The sequence below is a fragment of the Natrix helvetica genome (genome assembly GCF_964273705.1).
Source record: "Natrix helvetica genome assembly, chromosome: 4".
NCBI classification, from domain to species: domain Eukaryota; kingdom Metazoa; phylum Chordata; class Lepidosauria; order Squamata; family Natricidae; genus Natrix; species Natrix helvetica.
Window position 1 is genome coordinate 133010752 of NC_138550.1, and position 11743 is coordinate 133022494.

At 34.7% G+C, this 11743-nt stretch overlaps 1 protein-coding gene across 4 annotated transcripts in view; it reads left to right on the forward strand.

The window, feature by feature from the left end:
• LOC309390922 (serine/threonine-protein kinase Sgk3) overlaps positions 1–10089 on the forward strand; it is a 33588-nt gene extending 23499 nt beyond the window's left edge. For 3 of the 4 annotated variants that reach the window (XM_081950818.1, XM_081950817.1, XM_081950819.1), the window contains exons 8-18: positions 1179–1228; positions 1704–1761; positions 2053–2136; positions 2217–2348; positions 2858–2970; positions 3148–3184; positions 3286–3372; positions 4056–4151; positions 5406–5561; positions 7128–7217; positions 8631–10089. In XM_081950818.1, the coding sequence (XP_081806944.1) occupies positions 1179–1228; positions 1704–1761; positions 2053–2136; positions 2217–2348; positions 2858–2970; positions 3148–3184; positions 3286–3372; positions 4056–4151; positions 5406–5561; positions 7128–7217; positions 8631–8801 (1074 nt within the window). In that variant the 3' untranslated portion in view covers positions 8802–10089. The remainder of the gene's footprint in view (positions 1–1178; positions 1229–1703; positions 1762–2052; positions 2137–2216; positions 2349–2857; positions 2971–3147; positions 3185–3285; positions 3373–4055; positions 4152–5405; positions 5562–7127; positions 7218–8630) is intronic. The other variant, XM_081950820.1, reaches the window with a different exon arrangement.
• The last annotated feature ends 1654 nt before the right edge of the window (positions 10090–11743 follow it).

Sequence of the window (11743 nt, forward strand, 5' to 3'; positions counted from 1 at the left end):
AGTAAATATACTTCATAAGCAGTTTGTTCTCAACATTTATTTGTTATTCATTTGAGGTGAACAATAGTTTATTTAATAATAAATATAACACAACCATATTGACTTATACCCATTAATCAAATAAATTCATTTATTCCAACTGTAGAATGTTATAATTGCACAAAACATAGAAAAATACTCTTCATATTCACCAAATGCAATTGTCATTTTACAAATTGAAGTTGTTCATAGTAACGTAGGCATGTTGGGTAGCAGCTATATTTTTCAAGTTTACCCCTAGGTCACTTGGTCTCTACCACATCTGTTCACAAAGCAGAAGAGTTTCTATTTTCCTTCTGGACCAGATCCACTCAGGCCAAATTTTAATAATGCACATCTTCTCTCTGTATAGAACTGTTTCCACTGGTATTTTAGTTCAGCAGGATTTATGGTGTTCCGGGAATGGATTAGGGAGTAGGGTGAAAAGTGTATAGACAGTCAGCTTCTGACCCAAGCATTTGTTCTATCGTTCTATGGTAGGGTTGACAGTCTATGGGTCATATTCATCCTTGCCATTTTTTTCCCACCTCAAAAGTCCTGGAGAAGTCTACTGATAAAATTTGATAGCAAAATGGCAAAAATTAATCTGTAAAATAAATTTCTTAAATATCTAGAAACATTAACCTATCAGTTGTACCTTTAAAATCTTTTTAAAGGTCTGGAAAGTTTGATCCCAACAAAACTGTAGATATAGTAAGAACATGTCTAAAAGGATACACAGAGTTCAGTGCAGTCCCTTTTAAATATTTTTTCAAAGTTTAGTTTTTAATCACTAAGTTTCCTTTTTCAATCTCAAAACTGTTTATGAAAACAAGGTGGATTTTCTTTTGGGCAGCACACAGAAATATGTGGGGAACGTAGACTTTGCTCCTAAACATAGAAAACTGCCTGAGAAACACTTTTTTTAAAAAAGCAATTTATACTCACGGGTGTCAGGAATGTCTCTGTAGTGATAGGGATTACAGTAATTAACCTTTGTCCTTTTAAACACAAGGTTACAAGAAAGACTTCTTTCCCAAAAATACTTAATTTGAGTATACTACAATGCAATCTGAAATATTATGATTATACTTTTTTCTAACTAATGAATTATCTATAAACTTGATTTGAGTTTAATTTATATTTTTATTTTTAAACAGCTAAATTCTACGTCACAGAACATCAACTTGGGGCCATCTGGAAATCCTCAGTAGGTTTTAGTTAAATATAAATTAGCCGTTACTTTGTTAAAGGGGGTCTGGGAGTAAAGAGCACCCTTCATGTAATATCAATTAGGAGCAGGTTTAGGAAGAAATAGTTGTAATTTAGAACTAAGAGAATATTGTCTTGCAAGTTATTAAGTACAAATAAAAAAAGGGAAAAGGATGAATTTGTAGAAAGTCAATAAAAGAAACAGTTGTGTGGAAGATAATGAGAATGCACATGCATAACATAGGAAATACTATGTAGAATAATTTGTGCTCTAGAAGACTGAAATACCGCAGATATGTGATTGTTAAATTTGAACTATGATGGAGAGCACAGCGAACACTGAAAGAATAGTTATTAGGAGGAAGGGAAGAAATCTGGGAAGATAGGAAGAAAATGTGGTATGACTGCCATTCAGCTACTAAATAGCTACCTTTTATCATTTTGATTACCTGTTTATCCTGAAACCACTCCAGTGCTAAACCAACAGACTTTGACTTCCTGAAAGTTATTGGAAAGGGCAGCTTTGGTAAGGTAGGTTCCTTTTATTGTTATACACTCTTTGCTCATACCACTCCATTTTTTTTATTCTATTGGTGGGATATATTTTTTTGTTGATGATATGAAAAGAAAACTTATAACTGCATGCCTTCACTATCAAAGACCCCGGTTTCAATTCCTGGAATCTCAAGGGTGATTTTTAAAAATTAGAATCCAACATCACTGCATTATTTCTATAAAGCTGCTACTTGTAAGAATTGGGGGAAAATTTACTTGAATTCTTCAACAGGGCGGAACAGACTTTCTATGAAAATTCTTCTTTAGGTTCTTCTTGCAAAACGAAAATGGGATGGAAAGTTCTATGCTGTTAAAGTGTTGCAGAAGAAAATTGTCCTAAACAGGAAAGAGGTAAAAGGGAAGAGATTTTGTTTTTCCTTCCAATTACAAAATTATTCCTACTTACTTATTGACCCTTCATTTCCTCATAGCAAAAACATATCATGGCTGAACGCAGTGTGCTCTTGAAAAATGTGAAACATCCATTCTTAGTTGGACTGCATTATTCATTCCAAACCACAGAGAAGCTGTACTTTGTTCTGGATTTTGTTAATGGAGGAGAGGTAGGAATACTTTTCAGTCTATATATAGTAGTCAAATGTCATCAGTTTTGGCCTGCAGTTTAAGAGAAATTGCAGTAACTAATTGTAGTGGCTCAACATAAATTGATTCCCATTCATTTGCTGCTATGCTGCTTTATTGCATTATTTATGTGTATATGGAATATTTAGTGTAAAAATTACTATATTCATGATTTATATTAACCAAAAGTTAGTGAAACATGGGTAGCATTCACAAATAATGTGAAGCCAAAATCTTCAAAATCATGATTGCTGGTTGTGGTTATGTGTAAACTAAACCAGTGTAGTAGTTTATTTAGCAATTGCAGCTGTAGCTTGCCAAGGCTACATATGTGAAAAAGTAAGGAAATGATTAAAGGAAGGATGTGAATAATTATGCACAATGCTTTTTCACTGTTTTGATAGCTGCTGATAGACAACTGCAGAATATGTTAATCTCATTACTAAGAATAATGCTGTTTTCTCTTAACTTGCTCCATTCATATTTACAGCTCTTCTTTCACTTACAAAAAGAGCGCACCTTTCCTGAACACAGAGCCAAATTTTATGCTGCTGAAATAGCCAGTGCACTGGGCTACTTGCACTCCTTAAAAATTGTATACAGGTAATGACTCTGACTAAAAGGGAAAATGAAATAAATGCAGTCATTTTCTATTAATATATATTTAGTTTTTCATGTTATAATTTGTTGGTTTATTTCTTATTAATAGTTACACAAGGGCATGATTCTTGCTAGAGATTTTACTTACAATGAATGTCCTTCTTTCTCATTTATGCCCAGGGATCTGAAGCCAGAAAATATTCTTCTAGATTCATTGGTAGGCTGTAAATATTTCTTTCTATTATCCAAGAAATTTTAAATAATACAATCACTAAAAATTTTCATTGTTTGACAGTAGATTTTCAATTTTCAATGCAGGGGCATGTTGTCTTAACAGATTTTGGACTCTGTAAAGAAGGAATTGCTACTTCAGATACAACTGCAACATTTTGTGGAACTCCAGAGGTGAGTTAATTTACTTGTGCACTCTCTCTCTCCTCTCTTTCTCAAAATACAGTCCATTTGGAACTTTCATTGGTAGAACTAACAAATAGTATCTTAGACATATATAACATATTAATAAAATAGATGTAACAACTATTTGCGAAGTCTTGATGACCAAGGGGATGCTAGATTAGCTGCCTAAGAAAGATATGGAAGATAGTAACCAAATTAGCTAATAGTTGCACCGAATGAATTGCAGCAGTATTATCTAATTATCAATATCATAAGAAAGTTCCCAACATAATTTCTCCTTAGATTTGTATGGCACTCCATCATGCCATATGAGTGGATCATTTCCCCCAAGCTTTGGGCTACAGTGGGTAGCCGACTCATTGCAAGCGTTAGAAATTTTGGTTTTACATGTATTTATTTATTTAAAATATTTGTATGACTGCCCATCTGAAAACACAACTCTGAGAGACTAACAGCAGTAATAAAACTTCAAACCATAAAATCATAAAAGCAAAATAAGCTTCAAGACATCTGTTGTGTTTTGTGATTACATACATTCATACATATATGAAATTGATGTTGATCTCTGTTAAATAGTTGAGAGTGGAAGGCCATAGACTATGCTTAGCATCATTCATACCAAAAGAATTTGTGCCTCTTAGTGATTGGTTGGAGCTATTTTTCCCTTACAGTACCTGGCTCCAGAGGTAATCCGAAAGCAACCCTATGATAACACTGTAGACTGGTGGTGTCTTGGAGCTGTTTTGTATGAAATGCTGTATGGTCTGGTAGGTAATTCATTTTTTCAAACTGCCTACCTGAATCACTTATTCTGATCTTGTAGAATTAAGTTCAAAATGAACTTAACTTTAATTAACTTTTAATTTTTGAAATAAAAATATTAAAAACACAGTAACATCCACAATGCATATATGTGAATAGGCTACTTTATTCCCAGCCAAGTCTTGTGCTTTAGTCATTTGCTTCTGATGTTCTCAATTTCCTGGCTGTAGTGGAACAGATTATGTCACCAAGCATAAAAGAATAAACAACTGAAATAGCAATGATAGTATTTGCTCCTAAAGTGAATGGAATCATTTAGAAAAAGCTGACAGTATCTAGGACATTTCTAACATCTTTTCACTTATCCTTTCATTCCTCATTGATAATAGAATAGCAGAGATCCTTTTTGGTTTCTGCAGTAATGATATTAAAATGTACATTTTTTGGTTTTTAGGAAAAAAATTCCAAAGTTTTTTCCTATCACCAGACTTTGCTTCCTGTCTCTGTTATAAAATATTTTTCTTATATCAATAAAGCATATACAATAATTTTGAGTGAGAATATTATTCATCATATCACAATCCATTTTTGTTTAAATATATTGGACAAAAAATGCAACAGGATTTTGATCTGAGATAATGTGCCAGAAAAATAATTGCTATTGCCAATTAGAACGAAGTTATTTTCTTCCTGTGGTCCAGAGAATCAATATTTCTTACCAGTCCTTGGTGGTTTTTCTATTTCAGATCACTCTGAGTGGGGTTGCTTTCTTTAAAACACAATTACCCGAGAATATGCTTCATTGTGGTAAATCTTATACAGTGGACCTATTTTTACACCTTAATACCCATCAACAATATTTATTTTCATAAATTTTTAGATTACATTATCTTCAAGGTCTGGTAATTTGAAACCATAATAGCTTCTAAATCAGATAGAAAAATTAAGTATTTAATTTAAATGACCCCTTGTTTATTTAATCCTAGGTACTAAGAGGCTCTTGTGGCAGTTTAGAAACTGTTCTGTTGCATGAGTACCAAACAAATTGTAAAATGATGGTTCAAGTCCTAAAACAAATCATCTTTCATGTCTTTATGATATGCACTTATTTAGCAGTATGTTGCTCTTCCCAATGGTTCTTTTTGAACTTTTAGGGTGAATATTCTGAAGCATGGGTGATCGTTGCAATATCTCTCCTTACATTTCTTGGACAAGTATACTTAGCTTTGTTCTGTTATCTTTCCCTGCAATCTCTCTAGCCGCCCTTTTACTGTCGTGATGTTGCTGAGATGTATGAAAACATTCTTCATAAACCTCTCCATTTAAGGCCAGGTGTCAGTCTTACAGCTTGGTCTATTCTGGAAGAACTCTTGGAGAAGGAAAGACAGAACAGACTAGGATCTAAAGAAGACTTTGTATGTAAAATACCTGATTTTAAATCAAGTAGTAAATAAAAAACATTTTAAAAATTGATTTGTTACTATGTGAAATGCAAATATTTGTTCCTTTTTATAAATATTATAGGTGATCTGAAAATTTTAAATAATCAAATTTGGGTACTGCATTTCATTCCAGCATACAGAATATATTTATTTATTAAATGTATTTGCCATCAATATCACTACAAGGTGACTCTGAAGATTAACCCAATTTTCATTGCTTTGGATGGGATTTAAGCATAATTAATTTTCTTTGAATCAAGAGTTAAACAACATGAGGTGTTGCCAAATAAAAATGTTTATGTGGGTTTTTAACAATTAAACAATTTATAGAATGTTGCCCATCTTCATTATAATTGTGTTTCCTATAGATACAGAGCTTTTATAGTACTGAATTTCATATGCTGTATATACTCAGTACTTCCTTTGTGCACACAGTATGATCCTCTCACTTAAAGATAAATTAACCATTGTTTAACCTCCTGGGAACCATGACCAACCAGGAAGGGCATGGAACTGATGGAAGCACTGACATTCTTCAGAATACTGCCCACTTAAAATTCACAAACTCAGACTCCTGCCTTCTTCAAGGCAAGCAGTATCTCTCCCTTTCTCAAGAAGTAACTATCACCTCCCCATACTCATAGTGCAATGGAAGCCATGGGCTCCTGATAACCATACAAACAACACCTATGATATGCAAACTGAAGTTACCTGACAACAAAAGCCTAGGCAACCTCCCCACCAGACCATCAGACATGAGATCCAAGAGCTTTGGACATTCTCTGGTGGGCAGCAGTGGGGTTAGCAGCATCTCTAGCTTTGTTCTTCTGTCCTGATATTCATGCACATATAAGCATTCACCTCTATTTACCAGTGGAGGAGTACTTCTGATTACTTTAAGGGTCTCATAATAACTCATCACTACACTCTCTTCCCTTGAAGTTTGGTTTATCAGAAACCTGACATTTAGCTTTTATGTTTCATTTTTAAAACACTTCAGTATATCTTTGTTTAAACAGTCAGCGACTCTAAAAAATATCTGGGCCATTTAATTTTTCTTCTGATTCTGCTTGCAAATTGCTTATTTTTCTTCTTTTCTAAATTTATCTGTTATAAGAATAAACTATTTCTAAAATTGAAATTATACAGTGAACAGAAAGTTACATGAGAAAGTATTAAAGCAAGTTATTGTAAGACAATTATGTCCATCATAGCCTTGCTTTTTGTACTCTGGCATTGTTGGTAATGAATAGCACCTCAGGACAATTTACATTTACAGAGTATTAGAAGCACAGTTTATTTTAAGGATACATGATTCTGTCCCTATAACTTCAAAAATTAACACTGTTATGTGTTAATACACCGTCACCCAAATGTTTAATATCATACATAGGAAATTCAGCACAAGATCCATAATCTTTTGGAACCTGACTTTAATCAGAACAGGAATATTTGTTAACTTTTTGTGGCTGACACCAGTTTTCTGACACATTTAAGACAAATTATATATCTTATATTAACCTCCATTTTGTATTTCAGGTTGAAATTCAAAGGCATCCGTTCTTTGAATCTGTCAATTGGAATGACCTCTTACAAAAAAAGATTCCACCACCATTTAATCCTAATGTGGTAGGTCCAATTCCTACTCCTTATTCATTAAGTCATCATAGCTAGGATGAAGGAAAAAAATCAGGAAAGGAGGGGATGAGTAAAAACTGATATTATTTTGCATAATCTCAAGGAATTATTCCTTGATTGTTGCATAATCTCTAGAAACAAACAAGTGTCTATCTACAGTAGTATGTTGTGCATATTGGACTGTATCCAGATACAACCATTTATTAATAGAATCAGAATGAATGAATTCTTGTTTCCTTTCTCCACTGCCTTCAGAGGAAATAACTGGAAATCCCATTGTACAAGTGGAGGATTCACTGCTTAACAAGATAGACTATAGCTGGGATGGCGAGCCTATGGCACGCATGCCACAGGGGGCACGCTGGCCAGCTGAATTCAGCCTTTTTTAAAGCCATTTTTCACCCTCCCCAGGCTCCAGAGGCCTGGGAAGGGGGAAAACAGCCCCCCCCCCCGGAGGCCCTATGGAGGCTTCAGGAGCATTCCTGAAGCCTCCGGAGGGTACAAAACTGGCCCTACGGGCAAACTGGAAGTTCAGGAATGGACTTCCGGTTTGCTCGTAGGGCCAGTTTAAGCCCTTCAGAGCCTTCAAGACCTTCCAGAGGCTTTCCTGAAAACTCTGGAGGACGAAAAACGACCCAACCGGCAAACCAGAAGTCACTTCTGGTTTGCTCGTAGGGTTGTTTTTAGTCCTCTGGAGCCTTCGGGGAAGCCTTCGGGGAAGGCCTCTGAAGGCTCCAGAGGGCTTAAACCGGCCCTACGAGCAAAACCGGAAGTTTTTTTTTTTTTTTTTTTTATTCACACTTATAGACCGCCCCCTCTCCCGGAGAGGACTCGGGGCGGTGTACAGTCACTAAAATACATTATAAAATACATACATAAACAATTAAATTAATACTGGTGAAGGAGACTGTAATCGAATAATAAATATAATACGTTAAAAGCCTATAAAACCCTTAAAACCCAATTAAATAAATCCCGGAACTTCCGGTTTGCCCATAGGGCCGGTTTTTGTGCTTCGGAGGCTTCAGGGAAGCTCCTGAAGCCTCCAGAGGGCCTCCGGGTGGGGGAGAGACTGTTTTCGTCCTTCCCAGGCTCCTATAAAGCCTCTGGAGCCTGGGGAGGGCAAAAAAAGCATGCAAAAAATGGGGGGGGTTCTCCTGCCATGCGCGCATGCGTGCTGGTGGTGTCGCACATTTTATTATGGGTGCGGCACACATGCATGACCCCCCTGCGCTCCCCCCGCTTATGGCATGCGAGCCAAAAAAGGTTCGCCATTGCTGGACTATAGTGTCTGTATATGCTAAACTATTTCGATGAAAATTTTTTTTAAATCACTTTAAATTGATAATATATGGAAATATAGGCCTCTTCCTTGCAATATTTTACATAAGCTTTATTTTCTAGTTTGGTCCAGATGACATCAGGAATTTTGATGCAACATTTACGGAAGAGATGGTACCCTGCTCCATTTGCATTTCTTCTGATTATAATGTTGTAAATGCTAGTGTACTGGAAGCAGATGATGCATTCATTGGATTTTCTTATGCACCACCTTCTGAAGACTCATTTCATTAAGCTGAAGATTGGAACATTGGAAACTATCTCTAGAGGAGTCATGAAATTATATGATTATAAACAGTTTCTGAAATATATGCTACAAGTGCCTAATTTGATCTGCTGAAGAACAAACTTTTTCTGCTGTATTATGAGGATAATGGGCATTTTGAATTCCATTTTTAAACTGTTAAACATGCTGCACAAAAATATTTTTAAAAATGCATTTAAGTTAAAGTTCCTAACCTTGAAACTTTTTAAACAGATAATAGCTGTTTTTCATTCAGTTTACATTAACCTATCTATATCAACTATCTTTATGATCAGCACACCCATTTAATGGGCTTTGTAATATATTGAATTTCTATGCTTGAAATACAGCTATGCAATTATTTTGGTAAACTTATGTTTAAAAAATAAGCTTAACTACCATTTGTTTACTTAACTGGCAATAATTATACTAGTTTACTAACTAGAAGATATAATGTATACAATATCACTTGGTTTAATGTAAACTTGTGCCACTGTAAATCATGATGGGCATATAAATGAAGTCATTTATCACTTCACTTAAGTATTTGATTCATTCCAGTTACCAATCACAGGAATGTATTTTCTAAGTTTAATAATGGTGGAGCAAATTATCATTTAATATTTGTTGACAACACATCTCTCAATGACCATTTCTCTTCTTCTTGTAGAAGAAGCTAAGGGTCTTTCTCCCCAAGAAATAAAAATGTAAGCATCACTGTACAGCCATTTTCAGAAGTGAATCTCCTTCCATGTTGAAAGCTAATACATTACAATTTGATTATATTAAAATACTATTTCCTTCTTATCTGTATTTTAATTTCAGTTTCTTTTTATTTGTCAAACACTTGTATAATTTCCTCCCAAATAATGTACTAACGTATAACTTGTTCCTTTTTGGACATGCATGCACATTTATCCCAGTGTAATTATTGATTTGAGGGTGAGGGAATTAGCTTCAAAACCGTGTCTTTGTGAAATTTGAATAGTGAATACTTTTTTCTTGGCTTTAATAGCCTCTGGTTGAATATAAATCAAATCTTTGCTTTACAAATTATTTTCACTTTAAAATATAAATAAGTTTTTCTTTGGTTTAGTTGTCCCATTCAAAGTAAAAAGACGAAGGTATTTGAGACAGTCAATATAAATTGTAATATTGTTACTGTTTATTTTTCTCACTAATAAATGGAATTAATATTGACTAAGAAAATGCAAGTAATCATATCTTAAAAATACAAATTAAATATATATTTAAGATAATAAAAAGAAGGATGTGTTATTTCAGGAAATCTGATTTGAATAATGCTAAAAAAAAGGTAACCTGTGAAGATGTTTAACAAGATGTATATACTCTCTATTGTTACACCGATTAATAATCTGAATGTAGCAAACAAAATACAGGAAGTCCTTGATGTACGACCACAATTCAGCTCAAAATTTCTGCTGTTAAGTGAGAAACGTGTTAAGTGAGTTTTGCCCCATTTTATGACCTTTCTTGCCACAGGTAAGTGTGTCACTGCAGTCATTAAGTTATTAACACAGTTGTTAAGTGAATCTGGCTTCCCCCTTGACTTTGCTTATCAGAAGGTCACAAAAGGTGATCACATGACCCTGAGACACTGTGACCGTCATAAATATGAGTCAATTTGCCAAGTGTCTGAATTTTAAACATGTAACCATGGGCATACCACAACAGTTGTAAGTGTGAAAAACAGTCATAAGTCACTTTTTTCAGTGTTGTAACTTTGAATGGTCACTTAATTAACTGTTATAAGTTGAAGACTACCTGTGATGTATGGGATAAACATAATCAAAATATCCAACCCAAAGCCTAATTTTATCTTCACCATAGCATTCTTAATTTTAGTCCTAACTTAAAAAGAGTCCAGTAAGCTCATTTTAATCAGTTATGTTTCTCATACAAGATCCAGTTTTCTCACACAAACCACATATCCAATGAAGTAGCTAGTCAGGTTCATGAAATTTTGGAGAATATAGATTATGTGGATCAATTCCAAATGTATTACTGGGCTGGTTTGGTAATTGCCTTGATCATCCAACTTGTACCATGTGAGTATAACTTTGTTGATCTTCCTGAATCACTACAATCTATGTAGCCATTTAGTAAAGTTGTGAGTTGGGTGCCATCAGTATGCTCCCACCATCAATAATAGTATTCTGCTGAAAGGACGTCTGTACTAGAGTTGGAGTATGATGCAGTATTCTTCAGTGATCCTATTCCATATTCTGGAATTGGCGTGAGAATGTGACTTCAGCAAACTTTTACCAAGCTATGGTGTCCCAAACGTATCAATTTTGCCAATCTTGTTTAATTTCTATACTAATCTATTGAGTGAATTAATTAGGGGCTTTGGGATTAGAGACTGCCTGTATGCTAACGATGCCTAGCCCTCCCCCCCCTACTTTGTAATTCACTACTTTTCTAAAATCTTGTATTAAAGATATATTGAACACATGATAATGCTTCAGAAACAATAGCTGTGAATAGATAAAAGGCCAGTTGAACTACCATAACAAACTGATAATTGTTAAACATTTTACTATGAGTGGGCTATGTGCCATTAGGAGTATTTGCTTTTTTCTCTAGGTTTGCTTATAATGTGGCATTAATGCAACAGTAGCTAATTAACGTCCATGAATGTCTCATGAATAAACTCAGTGTTTCTTAGCCTCAGCCACTTTAAGCTGCGTGGACTTCAACTCCCAGAATTCCCCAGCCGGTAAACTGAAGTCCACACATCTAAGGTTGAGAAACCCTGAATTAAGTGATCTGAGGTAAATCTTATGGCTGAATTTGTCAAAAGCTGAAAATCTTGTCGAGCAGAAGGTTGCTGTACAGCACTGTGAGACTGGCAATGGGATTATCAGCACAGCAAATTAGAAATCTGGTGTTGGGCTTTGGTGCTTTTGAG